The 22,712-nt window shown below is 47.8% G+C and overlaps 1 protein-coding gene across 1 annotated transcript in view; it reads left to right on the forward strand.

Annotated features, from left to right (window-relative positions):
• LOC310755899 (cyclic AMP-dependent transcription factor ATF-7) overlaps positions 1–16,842 on the forward strand; it is a 115,842-nt gene extending 99,000 nt beyond the window's left edge. Inside the window, exons 12-15 of the mRNA XM_083599316.1 lie at positions 2,435–3,514; positions 3,769–7,801; positions 8,989–11,503; positions 11,909–16,842. Coding sequence (XP_083455442.1) covers positions 2,435–2,652 — 218 coding nt within the window. The 3' untranslated portion in view covers positions 2,653–3,514; positions 3,769–7,801; positions 8,989–11,503; positions 11,909–16,842. The remainder of the gene's footprint in view (positions 1–2,434; positions 3,515–3,768; positions 7,802–8,988; positions 11,504–11,908) is intronic.
• The last annotated feature ends 5,870 nt before the right edge of the window (positions 16,843–22,712 follow it).

The following is a 22,712-nucleotide window of genomic DNA, read 5'->3' on the forward strand; positions in this document are numbered from 1 at the left end:
GGAAGGAACAATAATACATGAGACAAGAGACTGTTTGCGCTACAGAAGGCATCGCTGCTGTGAGTATTGAGAAATGCCACTTGCCTGCAGTGAACACACATTCGCGCCTTGCAGAGCTCTTGGCAATATGCTGTTTATTTTGATTCACTGCAATGACTCACCGTTTGAGAAATGTGGCAGTGAAACCAAACTGACTCCCTCTTCTGCCTCCCAAGGCTGTTCCTTTGTGTACAATGCAAGAAGGCAGCATGATTCTTCCACCACCACGCCTGTTATCATTTAGAATTTATCATTCGTATCATTAGTCTTTGTTGTCCGCTTGCTGCAGGAATAGAAATTCAGTTTGCATCTGCATATTAAAAATGAAATTATCTCTCTTTTGCACATGCACACAGACACACAGTCTTTTTTTATTATTGAGATTTGTGACTAAGCAATTCCTTAAACAAAAATGCCAGAGGGCATGGATAGAATTACAGCTTCCTAGTGCACAGTTGGGTTATATTATTTGTGATACCTTGCAAGTAATTTTTATGTTAGGGCGGGAATGCCAAAATACCATAAACTGCAAGGAGACAACAAGGCAAAACAACACAGGATTTGTAGCACACTATGCTAAAGGTTTGTTATTGTTGTTCAATAGGAAATGAAAGTAAAAGCCGGATACTTCATTTAAAATTTGAGTAAATAATACTGAATGGCATGTGAATATTGGTTTGAAACAGCACTGTCATGTACCTATTGTAAGTCTGGATTTTCCTCCTGTGTTTCTGGATACACAGGTGCACTCCTGGGACAAAAGTAGCAGCTCGTGGCAGTTTCCCCCTGCTTTTGAGCTTGACCACAAGTCAATAAGTGTGTTTGTACTAGCTTGTTTTCTGGGATGTATACCAAGAACAGATGGTGCTATTCACAGTGGATTCCGAGTGAAGGCACTGATCACGGCTCCATTTTCAGGTTTCGTTCCAGGAAACGTTTCTCTCTAAAGAAGGAACAAGCTTGAATCCCCATGATGTTCCACATCATGGTCTAAGACTTCACATAGAATATTGGATCTTTGAGCTGGAAGGGTTCCCGCATCCCACTTGAAATAGAGCCCTCTTGAGTTGGCAGGTGTGCTGCTGTCAACGGAGAAGAGCTCTGTTCAAAGCTACTGGGGTGTCTGCTGCTTGAAACAGGGGGTCTTGCCCTGGCAGAGTGAGCTCTGATTTGAGTAAGCTGGAACTTCTCTCAGCCGTAGGTCTTCTAGAAAGCAACACAGACTTGGTTGTTTCTTCTTCTTCTTCTTCTCATAATGAATGCTGAAATCATGCTGCTGAACCTCTAGCCGCATATATATGCCCTGATAATTTTGTTGCTCATTCTTGAAAAACTGGGAGAGAGTCCTGTGGCGGATATAGAGAAATAGTTTCCGGAACTGTGAAGTGGCCATGTTTAGCTGCTGCTGCTGAAAGAAAGTGGCAGGCAATGTTAAGAAGGCACAGTGCTGGTAATTCATCATACCTTGTACTAGTGATTGAAGGACTGATTAAAGTCTGGTCCATCCGGGTTCTCATAGGGACTTAGCCCGTTCTGTTTACAGGTAAAAAAAAACAACCTACAAGATGGCCCAAAGTTGGCATGCCACCTCCGTTCTCCCAGCCTTCTTCTAAGCTTATAAAGTATTCAGTCCCTGCAGTGTTTATATGAGGGGCAGCCATGGGGTTTTTTATACAGTTCCCCCTGAGAGTGACAGAATATCACCATGTTCCATCACAAGAAGCCCCGAGTGCATGCTGTTCAGGCTGTGGGCAAATGGATATCCTATTTTATAAAAATTTTTTGAAGCAAATTGATTGTGGGGCAGAGACTGTGCATAACCCCCTGGCTGCCTCGTATCAGAATACACACAATTGTGGATTCTGAAGAGGGCCACCAGTCCAATCTGGGTCATGATCCGCCTTGATGATCTGTTTTGGAATCCTAGTAGGGCAGATTCCTCCTCCATCTCTACCTTGTACGTCCTGAGGGAGGCAAACCATGTCAGTGTTCCTCTGGAAAAATCTCCAGAAGATGGATTTGTCACAGTGACAGGTGACACGTGGTATGGATTGTGCTGTCCCCTCACCTGAATTTTCTAGAAAATTCTGTGGAAACCTGGATAAATTACTTAAGCTACACTAAAATGTGGTGGTGGCATTTGCTGAGTCAGTAGCTGGTCTTACTGCTTTCCACCCACAGGGTATATTTGGGAAAAGGAAAGCTACCTAAAACAACATGATTAAATTCATATGGTGGGAAGGGACAAAATGGCTGCCGTGTTGTAATCTATAGACCTATGGGCTTCTTTAAACACATGATAAGAGACAACCTTTTTCATAACTCTTCTCTCTCTCTCTCTCTCTCTCTCTCTCTCTCTCTCTCTCTCTCCTTCTCTTTTTGAAAAAAAATGCAGAAAGCCCCAAGGAGAGTTCTGAGCCCACAGGTTCGCCGGCTCCTGTCATCCAGCACAGTTCTGTGACGGCCTCTCCCAATGGGCTGGCTGTCCGCTCTGCAGCCGAAGCTGTCGCCACATCAGTCCTCACTCAGATGGCAAGCCAAAGGACAGAACTGAACGTGCCCATACAGTCACACGTCATTATGGCTCCCCACTCCCAGTCTGCTGGCAGATGATGTCGCAAAATGTGCGACATAGAACTAACCAATAAGAACTTGCAGCTGGAGAGACTGATCATAACTAAGCCCCTCGATCGATATGGGGTGGATACATTTCTGGTTTTGTTTTTTTTGTTTTTGTTTTTTTTCTTAAAGTGAGTTAAGGGCAGCTACGGAGCTTCTAACTAAGTATATCCCCATTCACATCCTGGCCCAAAGTAGTACGATGAGCATCCTGTTTCTAAACAATGGCTTCAAAATGAGCAGCTTCGCCACCCCTTAGGGATGATCGGCCGTCGTATGGAGTCAACAGCACACTTAGCCTTGCTCGGTGTGGTCTTAAATGGTTAATGTTCAGGTATAAGTTCCACTAACACTAAGCCTCCCTTAGCTTGGTTACTTATGGTGCTTTTCTCGAGTTGACCGCTTTTTAGCAAAGGGAAGCAGCTCTTGGGAGAGGCTGTGGCGTTTTGCTGGTGCTGCCCATTTTTATGAAAAAATTAGCACCCCCCGCTGCTTTCTGACATTTCCAGTGTACCCATCGCCACCGCTGTAGCTGGCTTTCAATTCTGCACTTTCACACCAGGACCGCAGCTCAAGGCTCTGAAGGTGGTAAGCTCCATAACCTTGTAGGTTTGATTTCCCCCATTCCCAACTGTTTTGTGAAGCGAGCAAGCAACCTCACTCGTAGCTGCTGCGGTTGAGGGCTGTTGGTAGTCGCCGCAGTGGAAATGGAAAACCTGTTGCAGGCATCTCAGACTGCAGAGTCTGTAGCTGTGCATCAGATCAGAGACGAGTGCATTAATCGGACACCTTTTCATTTGGTACAGTTCCTGGCTCGGTTTGGCTGTGGAGGTAACCGTCAAAAGTACGATGGGAAGTACCGTATTTTCCGCTCTATAAGACGCACCAGACCACAAGACGCAGCTAGTTTTTGGAGGAGGAAAACAAGAAAAAAAATATTCTGAATCCCAGAAGCCAGAACAGCAAGAGGGATTGCTGCGCAGCGAAAGCAGCGATCCCTCTTGCTGTTCTGGCTTCTGGGATAGCTGCGCATTCGCTCCATAAGACGCACACACATTTCCCCTTACTTTTTAGGGGGGGAAAGTGAGTCTTATAGAGCAAAAAATACAGTACTTGGTGTTCCAGTTGCTAGGAAGAATAAGCAGTGCTTCCACTGGGCAGAAGGCACAGCTCTGACACTCCATGCACTCCACCACCTCTGCGGCATCTAGCAGAATCTGAATAAAATCAAAACAATTAGGATCTGTACGTGTGCAGAATATGCACCCTGATAGGGTCGCCCTAAGTTTGTCAAACTTGACTAGGCACCTGCTGCCTAGCGGATGCCTCATGCAAAGCTAAGCTGAGCTGATGTCAGAGTTGCCCTGTTTTTGAAGGAGAGGCGGGAAGCCTCTCCATCGGTCACACATTTGAAAGGTTTCAAAACCCCTTTAACCCCTGCACGTTTCAAAGGATCGCCTGTTGCATTTAACCCTGTGAACTTGCTAAGACTGTGGCCTTAAATCATGGAGTGTCTCTTTCAAGGGCAAGAGGCTGGGAGGAGCATTCTTTTCTTTTTTTCTCTCTTCTGGCCCCTGCTTTGAGTAATGGTGCTCCCGCCGCGCCTTCTCCCAACCACCCCTTTCTAATGCAGGACTCTTAGAGCACTGGTGTCACAAGGGTATATTATGGGAAACGAAAAGTCTTGGCATTTTGAAAGGGCGCTTGGAGTTGTTTTCTTCCTGTTGCCTCTTGCTTGTTGCCAAAGCGCATTTGTGTGTGTTGCGTGTGTCTTTTCCTCAAGTTGGCCTTGAGCTTTTGCTAACTGGGTAGCTGTAGATATCGAGCCTGCATCCCTAGCAAGTGGGAGGCAAGCCTGGGACAATTATGCTGCAGCTGTTAGAACAGAAGCCCATCAATGCCAACATTTCCTTCATTTCGTCTTCCTTAAATATGTTTTTTTTTAAAAAAAAATTCCTCATTTGAAAACACATCATGCTGCCAAACCGTGTAAGGTTCATCATTAATGACTTTTTTAAACCCCAGTTTTGGCAAATTTGTCCATTAGAATATACATTCGCCTATTCAAGAATCTCGGTATCAATTGCGCAATGTGCACATGACAGGACTTGCGCAGATTTTCCACAGTAGGTGATCTCCCTTGTCTTTCTAGCTTCTCAGGGCCTTGTCGTCATTGCTTTTTGACCCATTTCCTTGCCTTAGCCTGATCTCGGTTCTAGTCTATTATTCCGTGACCTTTTATTTTTCGTTTCTCCTCTTGGGTTCCCTTTCCTTCCCCCTTTGTTTAAAATCAGCAAGAAATTTACTCTCAATGTCTGCAGACTTCCTTTTAGCAAGCATTTCAGACATCCGGTCACTTGTCTTCTCTCCTCCATCCTCCCCCCCCCCCCCCGCCTTCCCCCTTATTTGATATGTTGAACATGCACAGAGGCAAGTACTTTGAATATAACTTGTCCCAACAGGGTATCTGTTTCCTTAGTGACAGCTCCGATAACAAGACCCAGCAGGTGCAGCAGCCAGGATCCTCTAAGGATAATAGAACAGGAAAGGAGCTTGCTGGCTAGAGAACAGATTGCAACTTTTTTTTTTTCTTTTGGCCCCTTTCAAAGCCCAACAATGCTGTGTTTTCATTAAAAAAAAAATCTCAGAATCCTTTTCCTGGTTGAATGAGTGCCTGAAAAGATAAGAAGGTAAGGTCTTCAGATTGGTCCTGCTTTCTAGGGGAAAGGGGATTGAGGTAAAGTTGAATCCAAAATACGAATTAGTACCACATCTCTCATTAACAGACGGCGTGCTCTTGTGAGAGATGATATCTGAAGCTGATTCTAGTGTTAGTCATACCACCAGTCCTTCTAACGGAGTACTGTTGACTCAGGTGCTCGGTGGCTCCTCAAAAGAGGCCTTCTTCAGCGCTGCTTCCTGAGATCCCTTTAGCTGGAAATGCTAAGGACTGAATCCCTGCATACAAAGCACACGCCCTGTGCCCCTTTTACTATGGCCTCCGTCCTCGTCAGAATCTGCTAAACAGATTTTGATTGGGCGTTCAGTAGAAAGTCACCTTAAGCCTGGCTCCAGAGCAGCCTTTCCCCAACTTTGGGTCTCCAGTTGCTGTTGGACTACAAATCCCATCATCCCCAAGCGGCACGGCCAGTGGCCAGGGATGGTGGCAGCTGTATAGGCACCCCCCCCCATTTATGCAGGGGTTATGTTCCAGGTCATCATGTGCATAAGCTCATTCCACCCTCGTCCGGTGACAAACACATGCATCGAACACTCACAAATTGAGAGTTGCCTGTATTCCAAAAACGTCTGGGGACTCAAGGCTGGAGAGGCAGCTGTGGAGCCATGGGAAAGAAATTGTCCCCTTGCTGCCTGCCTCTCGGGGATTCCTTGCCTCTGCCCCATCCTGCTGCTGCCAGTGGCTGCCACAACCCTACTTCCTAGAGAGCCAGTGTGGTGTAGTGGTTAAGAGCGGTAGACTCGTAATCTGGGGAACCGGGTTCGCGTCTCCGCTCCTCCACCTGCAGCTGCTGGGTGACCTTGGGCCAGTCACATTTCTCTGAAGTCTCTCAGCCTCACTCACCTCACAGAGTGTTTGTTGTGGGGGAGGAAGGGAAAGGAGAATGTTAACCGCTTTGAGACTCCTTCGGGTAGTGATAAAGCGGGATATCAAATCCAAACTCTTCTTCTTCTTCTTCCTCCTCCTCCTCCTACGGGCCATGTTTCCTTACAGCAGTCTAGCAGTGTGCGCATACGTGCGCAGAATCATAAGGTAAAGAGAGCCACGATAAGGAGCAGGAAAAGGCACAGAGACAACAGCCATCAGGCAGAAAGGGAGGCTTTGTAGATGGCATTGCAGTGCCTTAAATGGACTTGGAATGGTCCACAAGCTGCATGTCGAGGCAAGGAGAAGTTATGGGCCCAAACCGTTTCCCTGTGATAGCGCTTATGTATCAAGTATATTAACCTATCAGTCCCATCCTGAACAGAATGAACGCAGCCTAGCTTCATTGTTGTTTAGTCGTGTCTGACTCTTTGTGACCCCATGGACCAGAGCACGCCAGGCACTCCTGTCTTCCACTGCCTCCCGCAGTTTGGTCAAACTCATGCTGGTAGCTTTGAGAACACTGTCCCACCATCTCATCCTCTGTCGTCCCCTTCTCCTTTCCCAACATCAGGGTCTTTTCCAGGGAGTCTTCTCTTCTCATGAGGTGGCCAAAGTATTGAAGCCTCAGCTTAATTAGCTTAATTAATTAATTAGCTCCGTTAATGCAGTTCTTTAATAGCTTAACGCATAGATAAGACAGAATTCGAATTTCCTGAGCTGAGAAAGGGAATCTGGCAGTTTTATTATTTGCTTTTATAAAAGGGCTTCTCCCTTTCCCATGCACCTGTCGCAAGGTGGCTGCCTCTTTCCTGTTTGTGTGCTTTTGGGGAATGTGGGGGTGAATTGATTGTGAGGGCAGGGCCTATTGCATGGGCCTCTGCCAACCAGTTGTCACCCTGCCGGGAGGGAAGAATACTGAAAGCGTACACAACTTGCTCTGCAAACACTGTAACAGTGTTCTCACACATAGAGAGCACCACATGGCACTGTGAGATCTAACACCAAGGGGAAGGAGTACGCATGCAGGTACAGGTGTGTGTGGCCATGTTGAATTCTGAAGAAGGATTGTAAAGGTACATCCCAGTCCAAGAGTTTTGCCAGAGCAGGGAGACCTTGTATCAGCGACATTCTCCACAGCTAGGGGAGAACTCCTGTGCCATGCTTCCCTTCTAACCTCGGCTGCTAATTAGCATAGCTTGTGCCAAGTTCATTCCTACAACTCAGACAATCTGGCAAGGATCGGGTGGCAAAGGGTTTCTCTTGCAGCACCCTTGGTTTCCAGACCAAGAGGTTAGCAGATAACGTTTACTCCAGGGTGGTATAAGCCAAAAAGCAATTCCTTTGAGCTAAGCAGATATTCCATGAAATAACTGCGCCACCATCTCTAGCATAGGGGAAACGTGGTAGTAATGAGAGCTGTATTGGCTGTGCATTATATGTTGGAAACCGACAGCTGATTTACATAGTCTGGTTCAAGCAACCAAATTTTCTACCGAATTATTTTCTGGCATTCTCATAGAGGTATCTGGACTCCAAGTCTTTTCTTTTTTCTTTTTTTTAATAATTTTTATTAACAGGCCAATAACATCACATTATCCACATCGCATTAATTCCAAATTATACAGCCAAATTTTTTTTTTTTGGGGGGGGGGGGGGAATACCCATACATCAAGCTCAGCTCGAGTCCAAAACTATCACTTGTCTACTGCATTAATTAGACAGTTCTGTCCAGTTTGATCCGGATAGTCCTTTGTTACTTCCTTTCTCTTCTTGTTGTTATCATAAATTCCTTTCTTTGCGATCTCTGATGGTTTTCACAAGCAGGTTAGAAGCTGGCATTCTATGTGGGTTTTGTACTCTTCCAAAAATCATATCAATCCGGGACAGCCTCTGTACAACGCTTGCATAAACAAAATTAATCTCCGATCTGTCCTTTATTTTTCTCAGGCTTACCGAATAAATCAAATGATTCTGGGGGTTCTGTCAGGTCAAACTTACATTCCAACATTCCTTCTCATTCAAACAATCCTGAATCTCCTCCCCCAGTCCTTCTTCCTCCGGCAGACCTGTCATGGCGAGACGCCATTTTTTAACTGCGTCATAAGTAATTTTCCTCTTTTCTCACCGTTCTCCAGTCTTCTTTCCTGTTATGCTCCGTCCCACATAGTTCTTAAAATCCTGCCTGTGATTCATAGAAACGCGACGATCTTGTTTCTATCTGGGGTGAAGGGTTATTAATGTCACATCATGCAGGGGGGAAAAAGTTTTTTCCTCCACCCCCCTTCGTTCCAAACATACAGTCTCCTTGTGGTAATTCATCAGATGATTTACTTATCCATCCGTCACTCCTGGTCGCAGAGATCCATTAGTCAGCAGCCTTATCAGTCGAGCTTTACTTGATGTATGTGCTTTCAGCTTCATTTCCAAACATATGTGTCCAATTATAATTCCAAGCTGCAGCAACCAGCACGCGCTAATTGGAATCGGCGTCAGGAAGATCTGACTTCACCAAGGGCCTGTGCCAAGTGTTCTGCACCCCCATCACTCGTTTCAGGGGGTGCATTGTGAACACCGCTGGCAGGGCAGTTTCACCTCACATCCTGAGGTGGTTAGGAAGACTGCATACTTCCCATAGCAGCCCCTTAGTACCTCGTATGGGTCAGAGAGATGTTATTGTCGGCCATCTTCCAACGCGCCACCTGGTGGCCCCCCTGGACTCCAAGTCTTTTCATCCCGTAGCATTGAACATGATAACTGGGACTGTATGTTGAGACAGAGAGACCCTGCCCCTGCCTTTCAGCATGCCCAAGACTTGCTCATCATTTCCTTTTAAAATACTACAGTGTTAGTAAAAAAACAACCATCGCCCTATAGATGCCTCCAGTAGATCTTGGATATCTCCAGCTGCTTCTTAAAGAATCATGCTTAGAGCACCTTCCTGTCTTAAAAGATGGAAAGATAAGGTGTGCACATCCCTCTACTAATATCCCATTCTGTGTCTAGTGCTTTAAATCAGCCACACACACACACACTAGGCATGTTTTTCTCAGCATAGAAGATCAAGTGCTTAAAGTGAGCCTTGTTCTTCTCTCCACACACACACACACCCGACAGATGTTCAGTGTGAAGAAGTTTACAGAAATAATGCTTTGCCAGAGTTGGCCTTTATAGGAAATTTGTCTGACCCAAAGACGTGACTTTGTAACCCCCCCTCGCCAGCCCTGCATGGTAAAGGATAGAGATAACGGGCATTTTTCTCCTCTGTAGGAAGAGCTGTCCATTGTTTCTAAATCAGGAACACTCCTAATTCTTCTGGTAGTTGGGACCTGCCTTCCCATAGGAGAAATGCCTAGGTACAACCCTGCCTGTGACATTGATCGGTGGGTCCCCTGCCCACCCCCAAACCTGCCTGCTTTGGCTTCTTGCTCACCTGATGCTGAAACCTCCTCTTACCTGTTCTCTCATGCCAATAGAAAGGTGAAAGAAGTGCCTTTTATGTCACTAGGCTCTGGGCCTAACTTGCTATATAGTTTTTTTGGGGGGGTTTTTTTTGCAATTCATGCATACTGGGGAAATGACCATTTCTTCAGTTGCATAATATAAAACAGAAGAGAGATTTCAGAACCCAGACTTAGTCGTTCCTTCATTCAGTTGCCTGCTCCCAACACCCCTGTGGTGCTAGTAAGTAGTAAAAACCGTTAGGCTTGTGACAGACTGGCATGGTAGGTGTTGTTGTCGTTTAGTCGTGTCCGACTCTTCGTGACCTCATGGACCAGAGCACGCCAGGCGCTCCTGTCTTCCACTGCCTCCCCCAGTTTCCTCAAACTCATGCTGGTAGCTTCGAGAACACTGTCCAACCCTCTCGTCCTCTGTCGTTCCCTTCTCCTTGTGCCCTCCATCTTTCCCAACATCAGGGTCTTTTCCAGGGAGTCTTCTCTTCTCATGAGGTGGCCAAAGTATTGGAGCCTCAGCTTCAGGATCTGTCCTTCTAGTGAGCACTCAGGGCTGATTTCCTTCAGAATGGATAGGTTTGATCTTCTTGCAGTCCATGGGACTCTCAAGAGTCTCCTCCAGCACCAGAATTCAAAAGCATCAATTCTTTGGCGATCAGCCTTCTTTATGGTCCAGCTCTCACTTCCATACATCACTACTGGGAAAAACGACAGCTTTAACATGGTAGGGGTTAGTCCCCATCATTAACCTTATTTGCTAGTGTGCATAGCAAGCTTTGAGGTCAGCCCCTTTTCTTGACCACCTTTCCTATAGACATATCGCAATTAAATACAGGTTTTAAAAATGGCTGGCAACTGCAAATAGAATGTTTTCTTTTCTCGGTTCTCGTCTGCTATGCACACAGCTGGAGATATTTCTCCTTGCTTGCCTTCCCGGAACAGCCTTTGGATGAAGTTTGACACCTTTCTGGATATTCTGTTCCAAATCTCTAGCTGGAGACAATCGTTTACCTCAATTTTGGGTTTCGTCTTCCTTTTCTTTAGAGTTCCTTCATCCCCTGTCCATCTCTCTCTCAGTGAAAAGTACTTTTCCCAACTTAGTGTCTTCGCTCCCTTCCCTTTCTCCAAAGAACTCTCTTTTAAAAAAGAAAAGAGAGAAAAGAAAAGAGCTTAATTCACACAGATGGTTTTGGTTCCATTCGAACAATAAATCATTCTGTCTCACCATCACACCTCCATCCCGTTTAACCAACTACCCACATCTGAGCAGCTTGGCGGAATCCCTTCCCTCAAAAGGGAAAAGTTGCCCTCTCACATTGCAGACCGTGCAGTGTGTTGGAGGAAACTCCAGGCCCTTCTTAGTGCCATATCCAGTTTGCTAATTTACAGGCGTGCCTGCCCTTCCCACAAAATTGTTTCCTTTTTGATAGGATACGGAATGTTTTGGCTGGTGTGTGTGATTTTTGGCCCTTGCGCTTGATCCGCATTTCACTGAGGTAGTGGTGGGGGAACGGCTCTGCTTTTCTGGCTTCTATCTTGCAAATAATGTATTACGGCTTGGAATGATTTTCCTTCTGAGCCTAGGGTGTGTTTATGTATGTTCAGAAGAGCAGAAATTGAATCCAGGTATTCGCAGGCAGCCCTTTCCATAGTTTAGATGGAAAAGAACATTAAGGCGGCTAGAAAGTTGCCCGGCTGCTTCAGCCTTCTGGGGTGGCCAGTACAAAACAAGAACATCCTCCTTCCCTTCACCTTTTAAGGGTGCCCAACCAGAGGATCTTGCCCAGTCCTGGCTCTGCCTTTTGGTAATGTTGGGACGCGGGTGGCGCTGTGGGTAAAAGCCTCAGCGCCTAGGGCTTGCCGATCGAAAGGTTGGCGGTTCGAATCCCCGCGGCGGGGTGCGCTCCCGTTGCTCGGTCCCAGCGCCTGCCAACCTAGCAATTCGAAAGCACCCCCGGGTGCAAGTAGATAAATAGGGACCGCTTACTGGCGGGAAGGTAAACGGCGTTTCCGTGTGCTGCGCTGGCTCGCCAGATGCAGCTTGTCACGCTGGCCACGTGACCCGGAAGTGTCTCCGGACAGCGCTGGCCCCCAGCCTCTTGAGTGAGATGGGCGCACAACCCCAGAGTCTGTCAAGACTGGCCCGTACGGGCAGGGGTACCTTTACCTTTAACCAGAGGATCTTGCCCAGTCCTGGCTCTGCCTTTTGGTAATGTAGGTGATGCTATTTCCCATGTGCTTCTTCCTTCTTGTGGTTCCACCCCACCCTTACAATCCACATGCCAGGAATAGTCTGGAAACTCCATAGCTGCCCCAGAGGCTGAGCTGCGATAAGGCTAGCACATTTCTCAGGCTTCATTGAATGGGTTTACTGTGCCTCTACTTCCTCACCTGCTCCTTTGTAACTCCTACCATGTTCCATCCACTATCGGGTGCATTATGCCTTTCTGAATTCCAGTTGCTGGGAGTTCTGTGGGCATCTGGTTGGCTACCGTGAGAACAGGGCCCTTGGCCTGATCCAGCAGGGCTCTTTGCATGTTAACAGTAAGTTCGTTAGCACGGGGAGGCATGGAGTCCTAATAAAAGTGAAAGCTGGATGTGGAGCAGCAGTGATAGAAAGCACAAAGTTTTATCTTTTGATTGACATGTACCGTATTTTTCGCTCTACAAGACGCACTTTTCCCCCTTCAAAAATTAAGGAGAAATGTGTGTGCATCTTACGGAGTGAATGCAGGCTCCTTGGAACTCCTGCTGCACTCCGGGGGCTTCAGGCAGCTATCCGCAAGCCTTCGGAGCGCAGCGGGAGTTCCCGCTGCGCTCCGAAGGCTTGCAGATAGCCACCTGAAGCCTGGAGAGCAAGAGGGGTCGGTGCACACCGATCCCTCTTGCTCTCCAGGCTTCGCTTTGCTGGAGAGGTGCTGCACAGTTTTCCCTCTCTGCGGAGCGCCCTTTCAGCGAAGCGGGAGGAGAAATGGAAGGGGCTCCGTTTCTCCTGCCGCTTTGCTGAAGGGGTGCTGAGCAGAGAGGGGGAGAATTTTTTTTCCCTGTTCTCCCCCTCCTATGGTCTGGTGCGTCCTATGGTCCGGTGCATCCTATAGAGCAAAAAATACAGTACGTTGACATGAAGCTTTAGACAAAAAAACTGCAGATCCAGCTACATATACTAGGTTGCATTCACTAGTACTTTACCACTAAAACTATGAATGAAACTATTCCTGCCACTGTTTTGTTTTTGTTTGTTTTTTTAAAGTTTGCACTGGAATCGTTTTTGCATTTTCCAGTTTTTCTTGTTTTTCTATACCCAACCCACCCTTCCCCTCAGTACGAAATGCATAGACCAAAGAGAAGCGGAGGTTTTCAATATGGCTAGACCAACAAAGAGTCCTCAAAGATACAAATTTGGTCCCTAGTCCACGAAAGCTTACGCTGTTATGAATTTGCTAGTCGTTAAGGGGCTGCAGGATGCTTCATTTTTGTCGCAACAGATTTGACGTGACCGTCCTTCTGGGAATCTAATTAGGACTGCGTGAATGGGTGCTGCAGATACTGTCTGCAGATGATGTCTGGCCATTGTGGGAAGCAAGAAAGAACTCTGGTCAGATAGAACTGGAACTCAGCAAGTGGTAGAATTCCTGTTTCCAGCTCTGTTAAAAAAGCAGGCAAAGTAACTTTGTGTGTTCTAGAAGTAAAAAACAGAGGATGCAACAGCAGTAGGCAGAACAAACTGGGGAAGAGATGACGCTGACATTTGCAAACAGGTTATGGGAATAAGCTATTGAAGCCCAGGTACATTTCACGTCTTTCATGCTGTGCTGATATAAAACGGTGCTTTTTGTTTTTCTAGGATTGGCTTGCCTTAAGTTGAGGGAACCAGCCCCTACTTTATGTAAGGGTTGAACAAAGACATTTGCACCCTGAATAAGGGTTTTACAGCCAAAATGCATTGGATTTCTGCACCTGATTTCAACAGGCTGCGTCTTCAAAACATGCAGGTCTATCTTCCGTGTATGTAGACAACCTGCGCAGATTGCAAACAGTAGGACTACATTCTCTTGCTTCCTTGTTACATGCATTTGTTTCCAAAGAAAATTCCCCTGCTCTACAGCAAAATGCCTTGCCCCACTTGGCCTCCATTCAGCAGCAGTGCAGAAGCCAGACAACATCAACCTTTGAATGTGCAGCTCGATGGGTTTTTCTTTTCGTTTTTAGAGATTTGTTTCTTGCCGCTGCTCTAGCGCAGCTGTCGCATCTTGCTGGTTCATCAGATTGCGCGTTGAGCCTCTGGCCTAATTCACAGGTGCAAAACTGCATGGGAAGCTGCTGTACGCTGAGTCAGGCCGTTGGTCCATCTAGCATAGTATTGTCCACACTGATTGGCAGAGGCTGTCCAGGATTTCCAGACAGGACACTCGCAGCCCTGCCCAGAGGTGTTGGGGGTTGAACCCGAGACCGCCTGCATGCAAAGCAGTGTGGTTGCATCTTGAAGCATGACAGCATGGAAGTGGGGCCACATGTTGAGCTGTTTGTGTGGAAGACCTTGTCTTCTTTATGTTGCAGGGTGTTTTCATCATGTCATTGCAACTCTCATAGGGAAATATGCATTGGCATAGTGGAAAATGCCAGAAGTATGTGCAGAGCCCTTTGGGGAAGCGGTGGTGGCATATGGGCCTACCTCCACCCCTTTGCATTTCAAGTGGCTACGGGGAGCAGTGTGAACGTATTCATTGGGCCTATTATTTTGTTTTATTCTGAATCTTAAGAGCCAGACGCTGAAAGCAAAGGCTAAGTTGAGCCGAGCAAACACTCCTTCCTTCATTTTTTCCCCTTAAATGTTCATAATTTGCTAACGGCCTGCTAAGCGACGTCCGGGGGACAGATTTTCACAGCATGCTCACATTCTATGTCCTTGCTGCATGCTTGGGAGAGCATAGGCATCGTTTGTGCTCTGAAGGAGACAAGTTGCAGCAGGTGAAGGCGCAATAAGCATAACCCCTAGCGCATTATGTCAGAATGGCATGCCTTTTATGTTGCAGTCTGTTGATATTGGGTTAATTTTCCAGCTCGGTACGTGCATATTATACATATTTGCAAATACATGCACAGCCAAAGAGTGTTTTATGATGTCACATTTATTTCACCCACCAGGACAGCATTTTCAAGTAGCTCCCAAGGCTGCATAAGAAAGGGGTTTGTCTGAATGTGTTGCCTCAACTTCCTCTCGAAATGAGTCCATGATTTGAGGTTGATTTTACGATTAATCACAGATTCTGTTTGTGCAAGGTTTTAAGAGCCCCCGTTCTGACAAATCATTCTAATGGGACGGGAAATCATTCTAACGGATGCGTCCGATGCGGGTGGGTGTCAGTGTCAGAACGGGCTCTTAAGATGGAGGGAAGAAGCTCGTTGCAGCAGGTTTTCCTGACTCTTAGGCCCTGTTCTCAGCAGCGCTGTGTTTGATAGTGGTGTTGCAGAAATTGCACAACTGTCCCGGGAAGTCCGGACCGTATCAGAGTTTTGAGGAGGAGGACCCTAGGCGAGGAGGCCAGTTGCATCGTGCTGGTTGTCCTCACTTCGCAATAAAAGATTCTATAGCCCTTCCAATGTATTTGGAACAGCAGCTTCAGCTGAACAAGCACGTTGGTAAGGAAAATTGCAGTGCAATAGGATGGCTCAGGAAAACTTGGCAATACTTGAAGTAGACAAGGAGTCTGTATGTTCAGGTGACACAGCTGAGCTACATTCCCTTGGAGAGAGACTTGCTTCTACAAAAATACTGGAATGAAACCGATTGCAGGGTGGCATAGCAAGGAGGTAAGGAACAAAACAGTCGTGCACAGGCTCATTGAGGGAAGTCTGTTTGCTTCTCATATTTTGACCTGAGCTAAGCTAGTGCTCATATTTTGTCTCCAGCCAGCAGTACTCCCACTTGCAGCGTCTGAAGGGGGGCGGAAATCATGTCTCTTTCCTCCCTTCCCTTATTTTAAGCCTACCTTAGAGCAGAACCCACCTTATCACATTGATCTGTTCTCGTCTCCCTCTTCTGTGTCCTCCTCCTCAGAAAAATTCACATTTTCTTCACATTTCTGGAACAGAGAGAAATAAACTTTGCTATCGGAGATCTCCATGTACAAGCATCTTAGCCAACTTGCCTTTGTGGATGAGAGTCACCCCAGATACTTGCAAGCCTTATCTTGGTCCTAAAATCTTCCAAACTGGTAACGCACAGTGTATGAATGCTCCTGGCTTCCAAAAAGAGGCTCTACTTCCCAAATATCCCCATCCCAGCTCTTCCATCCCTCTCCATGTTCACAAAGCCTTCCATCATTGTTGCAAAACTTCAAGCTATGCAGGAGTTCGTGCGATGCCTTCCTTTTCCACAAGTATCTGCCCGGTTATTTCCTTTATTAAAAAAAAATTGTTATGTTTTCAAATATAGATATATTATATGGAGAGCTTTTACGATCAATAAGTTGAGGGTAGGAGGGTGGGGGAGAGAGATCCCTGAATGCTTAACCACAAAAGGGGGTTTAGTATCTCATAAAGTGAAATACGTATCTATGAATATATATATATAGAAATATATAGGCATATATCAGCTCTTTTCTCCTCGATGGCTGCCGTTCCTTATGCAATGACATTGTTGACATGTCACTTCTTGAAATGTATGCAGGTCTGAGGTTCCCAACCCCTCCCTCTCTCAACAGAGGCTTTCGCTTAGACTCTTCTGCCTTTTGATAGCTACGTGACTGGGCAGGAGGCTGCTGGAGGGGGGGGCAGAAAGGCGGAAAGATGCATCTACTTAACTGGTAAGCCAACCAATAATTCACCGAAGTGCTCCTGTGAGCAGGTCCTCACAAGCTAGCATTTTTTGCCTGTCTCGTGGTTCCCGTGGCCCTGTGTTTTTTGCTACCACAGGCCTGGGTGAGCTGTGGCGTTTCATCTTTGTATCCTGCTATTTTTAAAACAAATAAACTACGTACATTAAAAAAAACACACACACACACGAAAGAAACCACCAACCCCGGCACTTACCAACTTGTTCTTTCAGCCACTGTTCTTACCAAACATATAATGTGCCTTTTTATTTATGCTGCAAATGTAACATTAAAATATTAACGTGGACAAGCTTGTTTGCATTCCCTCTCGCTCTCTGCATCATCAAGTGCTTCTGCCTCCGAAGGCTAGGATGGGACAGGATTCTGCTTTCTCGACAGATCCTTTCTCTCAAGTGTGTCTTTCTATTCCTCTTCGAGTCACGCCGGAAGCAGCCACCCACAGGTCGTCCTGTCGGCTGCACTTTTGTCCGGCCGTGGCTCTCTGGGGCTGGGGGGGCGGGGATTTCTTCAACCACCTGCTCCTTGTCCCCTCTCACGGGATATGTCAGGGGTTGAACATGGTGCCTTCTGCATGCAGCGCAGTTGCACTGCCACTCAGCGACACAGACTCTCCCCTAAGAGTGAGCGTAGCTGTTGGCTGAAATATTTACAAGTATACAGTGGTACCTCGGGTTACGTACGCTTCAGGTTACAGACTCTCATAACCCAGAAATAGTACCTCAGGTTAAGTACTTTGCTTCAGGATGAGAACAGAAATCGTGCTCCGGCGGCGCAGCAGGAGGCCATTTTAGCTAAAGTGGTGCTTCAGGTTAAGAACAGTTTCAGGTTAAGAACGGACCTCCGGAACAAATTAAGTACTTGACCCGAGGTACCACTGTAGATGGTAATGGAAGGTGAAGGAGAATGTCTTTATCTGCCTCCCTGCCACCCCAGGATGACAGCTCAAGGCCTGTCCAAACAAAACAAAACTCTCGCTGTCTTCTGGCTAAAAACCAGTAACTATCGCTGTCAAATGCAGCCTACATCTTGAGTATCTGCCGCTGAGGAACACAGGATGGGAGTGCTATTACAGAGTCGCAGAACTGTAGAGTTCGAAGGGACTGCGAGGGTCATCTAGTCTGCAGTGCAGGAATTTATTTTGGGAATAGCAAGCCATGCAAGTCCTTGCAAATGCAGAATGTGTGTTGCTTGTAGAAGAAGTGCAAATTCTTCCACTTGGTTCCACAGGCGTCTTAATGGGGGGAGGCGATCCCTTAGGAACATAGGAAGCTGCCTTGCGCCAAGTCAAAGCATTGGTCCATTTAGCTCTGCATTTGGTTTCAGGTGAGATCCTTCTCAGACCTACCTGAAAATGCTGGGGATTGAACCTAAGCCCTTGTACAAGCATCTCTGCCACCACTGCCTCCTGGAAATGCCCCTCATTCCTGGAAAACCTTGCTGTTAGAGCAGATAGGGAGTCTTCTTCAAGTCTAATTCTTTTTTTGTGGGGGAGAGACTGTAGGTCTGACATGGGGCTATAGAGGTCTGCCTTTTTTCAGATGTTAAGAGCAGTGTTTCATTCCAAACAAGGAGATCTTCAGGGATCCCCAGCTGAAGGCTGTCGAGGTGGTCATCTGCTTTACAGGTTGTCATCATCTGAATTTATTTCTTTTCCAGTACACTCATCGGCTTCTGGGTGTGCCAATAGCAGGCATAGGCAAACTCGGCCCTCCAGATGTTTTTGTCCTACAACTGCCATGATAGCTAGCAGGACCAGTGGTCAGGGATGATGTGATGGCCTGGGATTCGGACTCGGATGCTGAACCTGAGGGATCCCAGCCTGCACAGGATTCCCCGCCTCTAGAACCAGCTGAGCCAGGGCTGGGGCATGAGCCTGAAGGGTCCTCATCAGTGCTGGACCCTCAGGTGCAGGCATCAGCTGAGTCTGCTCTGGCTCCTGAGGTGAGGGAGGACCCATTGCCTGCAGGTGCTCCACTCTCAGCCCCATCAGAGGAAACTGAGGTTGCCTCTGGGTCCGGTAACCCTCCAGCCTCTCCTGAGCTGCAGAGGCTCAGGGCAGAGAGGCGGAGGGAACTAAGTTCCCGCAGGAGGAGTGCTCGCCTCCAGGCCAGGAGAGGCGAGTTACCAGAGGATCGGGGCCACCCGATGCCTCGGGGCAGATAAAAGCCAGCCAGCCCCAGTCCCAAGTTGCGGGAGCAACATTGTTGGTTGCTAGTTCCTGCCTGAACCCTGTCCTGCCTTCCTGCCAGAGCTCCTGACCCACACTGGCTCCCTGCTTGCAAGCCTGTTCCTGACTTCACCCGGCTCCCTGCCCTGCACCCAGCTTCAGCTACTAGGGACTGCCTCCACGGTGCACCTTTGACCACGGACCGGACATGGACCTTGCCTCTTGGGTAACCCATGGGACCAGCACAGATGATGGGAATTGTAGTTCCAAAACATCTGGAGGGCCGAGTTTGCCTATGCCTGGCCTATAGGCCTCTGGTTTGTCCACCAGGTGTGGCCCTATGGTGAGGCAGCCACCTCAGGTGGCAGGTGCTGGGGAGTATTTGTGAGGTGGCAGTACTCCACCCCCACCATTCCTCCTGAGCTGAGCTCCCTGGCCGGTCCCCTCAGATGGAAGGCAGAACTGTACAGTCTGCCCTGTACCCCCTAAACCAGCCCACTGCCCCCAGGTGAGATGGAGGGGGCTGCCTTGTGTTGAAGTTAGAGCCAAGGACCTTCAATACAATGAAAGGGAGGGTGGGTACCATCTTACCCTTCACCTCAGCTCCCTGTCGGTTGCTGTGCAAACAGAATGCAGGACTAGATCGGCAAGGAGTGGGAAACCTTTTTCAAGGATCTCATTAGCCTGGAAAAGAGAGTGAGAGGAGATACGATAGCCATCTTCAAATATCTCAAGGGCTGTCACATGGAAGAGGGAGCAAACATGTTTTCTCCTGCTCTGGAGGTTAGCACCAATGGCTTCAAGTTACAAGAAAGGAGATTCCATTAGGAAGAACTTTCTGGATGTAAGAGCTGTTCACCAACAGACTCCCTTGGAAGGCTGTTAAGCAGAGCTTGGATGGCCATCTGTCATGGATGCTTTAGCTGAGATTCCAGCATCGCGGGGGGTTGGCCTAGAGTTGGGGCCCCTTCCAACTCTATGATTCCCTCGTGGCCAGCCTTCCAGGAACCACATGCCACTGGCAAAAGCGGACAGAACAACAGGCGTAAATGTTACCTTTGTTCAGTAGGCTAGTTTCTACACACACACACACACAAAGGGGCATTTTCAGAGGATGCATTCCAGCCAAGTACAGTGGTACCTCGGGTTACATATGCTTCAGGTTACATACGCTTCAGGTTACAGACTCCGCTAACCCAGAAATAGTCCTTCAGCTTAAGAACTTTGCTTCAGGATGAGAACAGAAATCATGCTCCGGTGGTGCGGCGGCAGCAGGAGGCCCCATTAGCTGAAGCGGTGCTTCAGGTTAAGAACAGTTTCAGGTTAAGTGCGGACCTCCGGAACGAATTAAGTACTTAACCCGAGGTACCACTGTACGTTAAAAACATTCAATGCAAGGGCAAAGCAGAGCTGGTGATCGGTTTGGCTGCCCGAGGGGGGGTGACCTAGGAAGACTTCCAGACTTCCATCTGGTCCTGGAAGGCTGGACCCCAAGGGCCTGATGTTCCCCTCACCCTGAGATAGGCCTGTGGTCTGAGCCACCACGGCTCTCCTTCGGTTTGCCAGTGGAGGCTAGAGGTACCAGTGCCAGCCATGGAGGATGTCCTCTCCTGCCAACGATCCAGATAGCTGGTGCGTCAACTGCTAGGCTGTGCTGCTTCCTCAGACCTGTGCTTTGTTTCCAACCAAGAAAGTGTGAGCCAACAATGGACCTGTTACCAGAACGACCAAACGCCACTGGGGGTTGCATCATAGCGGAGTCATACTGCCTGGCTCTGCTTGGTGCTGTTTGTGTCCCATTTGTGATGCCTTCAGGAGTCTCCCTGGCTCTTTAAGAAACATTAAATGGACCGTGGATTAATTTCCCAGCCCCCGGGGCTCTTGCATTAAGGCAATCTTCAGGAGCAAAGGAAGCTACTTTGTACTGAGTCAGTCCCTTGGTCCATCTAGGTCAGTCTTGTCTGCTGTAACTGGCAGGGGCTGCCACATGGGGTGGGGGGGCAACTTTCCTAGCCCTACTGGTGGGAGATGCTGGGCTCTATCACTCAGAGCTACTGTCCTTTCTCCAAGAAGTTTCTTCTTACTGGATTCAGTCTGTGAGCAGAACTTTCTCCAGTGGCACAGTCAACAAGTTGTTGTTTAGTCCTTTAGTCGTGTCTGACTCTTCGTGACCCCATGGACCAGAGCACGCCAGGCACTATATGCCTGTTGTCTTTGTCCATGGAGTTTTCTTGGCAGGGATACTGGAGTGGCTTGCCAAACGTGGATCACATTTGGTCAAAACTCTCCACTATGACATGTCCATCTTGGGTGGCCCTGCACGGCATAGCTCATAGCTTCTCTGAATTATTCAAGCCCCTTCGTCACGGCAAGGCAGTGATCCATGAAGGAGAGAATCAACAAGACACCCCCAAAAAAAAATATTTTTATTTATTCATTACATTTTTATACCACCTTTATCTTCCAATTCGTTCAATGCAGGTCTTGGGGAAACGGTGGCCCTTCAGACGTCTTTAAGCTTCCACTAGCAGGTTGAGAGTTCTAGTCCAGGGGTCAGCAAACTTGTTCAGCAGTGGGCGAGTCCACTGTCCCTCAGACCTTGTGGGGGGCCGGACTATATTTTTGGGGGTGAACGAATTCCTATCCCCCACAAATAACACAGAGATACATTTTAGAAGAAGAAGAGTAGAGTTTAAATAAAAGGACACATTCTACTCATGTAAAAACACACTGATTCCCGGACCGTCCGTGGGCCGGATTTAGAAGGCAATTGGGCCGGATCCAGCCCCCGGGCCTTAGTTTGCCTACCCATGTTCTGGTCCAACAACATGCTGAGGGTTGCAGGATCCCATCTATTTTAACCAGCAGATTGATCCCCTGTGAGTTAAAAGGAAGAGGACGAATCAGCTTAAATACTATTTAATTGGTTCTTAGCTCCACTATCAGGGATCTGCGTGGGCTTGCTGGGTATGTGTGTGCCCTAGATATTTTTTTTTGGGGGGGGGAGGGCTGCCCTAGATTAACGGCAGCATCTCGAGTTCTGGTTGCCAGTGTGCGATCCCCCCGCGGTGGTGTCGTAGAATTGCAGCGTGTTCGCCTTTCTTTTATGGAAAGCGGTTTCAGCCTCGCTAATATAATAAGCCTCCTGTTTAGTCGCATATCTTAGCCCGCATTTCCTGCTGCCAACCACACGATGGCAGCATTGCTCCACCAGAAGTCGCAGCAACTACCGAGCCCAAATTGAGATCTTCTAAAGACAGCCCGTCTCCATTCATTTCACTGAGTGCAGGAACCAATAACCTGCAAACTGCACCCCTTGGCCCAGTATTGTTACTTGCCCTCCAGAGTGCAGTGGCAGATGTATATTACACGGGTCCCTGTGCACAGCCCCTTTGCAGGGGTGGGGGCACTATTTGTTCACCTAAATAAATATGATTATGTCCAAAAATATGAGGGAACTTAATGCATAAAGGTAAAGGGACCCCTGACCATTAGGTCAAGTTGTGACCGACTCTGGGGTTGCGGCGCTCATCTCGCTTTATTGGCCGAGGGAAGCTGGCGTACAGCTTCCGGGTCATGTGGCCAGCATGACTAAGCTGCTTCTGGCGAACCACAGCAGTGCACAGAAACACCGTTTACCTTCCCGCCGGAGTGGTACCTATTTATCTACTTGCACTTGGACGTGCTTTCGAACTGCTAGGTTGGCAGAAGCAGGGACAGAACAACGGGAGCTCACCCCGTCATGGGGATTCGAACCGCGACCTTCTGATCAGCAAGTCCTAGGCTCAGTGGTTTAACCCACAGCGCCACCCGTGTCCTGACATACAGCTGACCAAATTGGTGGCCTTTTTTGATTCCTTTGCCCATGGAACATGCCTCCTCTGATGGGCTCCTTCCCCAGGGCGGCAACAAACCTGGCATCGCCTATGATATTATAGGGCAGGTCTGTGCAATGTGGCCAAAGCTGCCTCATGGGCCCCATGGCGAGGCCA

Source organism: Podarcis filfolensis, assembly GCF_964270895.1.
Source record: "Podarcis filfolensis genome assembly, chromosome: 2".
In the NCBI taxonomy this organism is placed as follows: Eukaryota; Metazoa; Chordata; class Lepidosauria; order Squamata; family Lacertidae; genus Podarcis; species Podarcis filfolensis.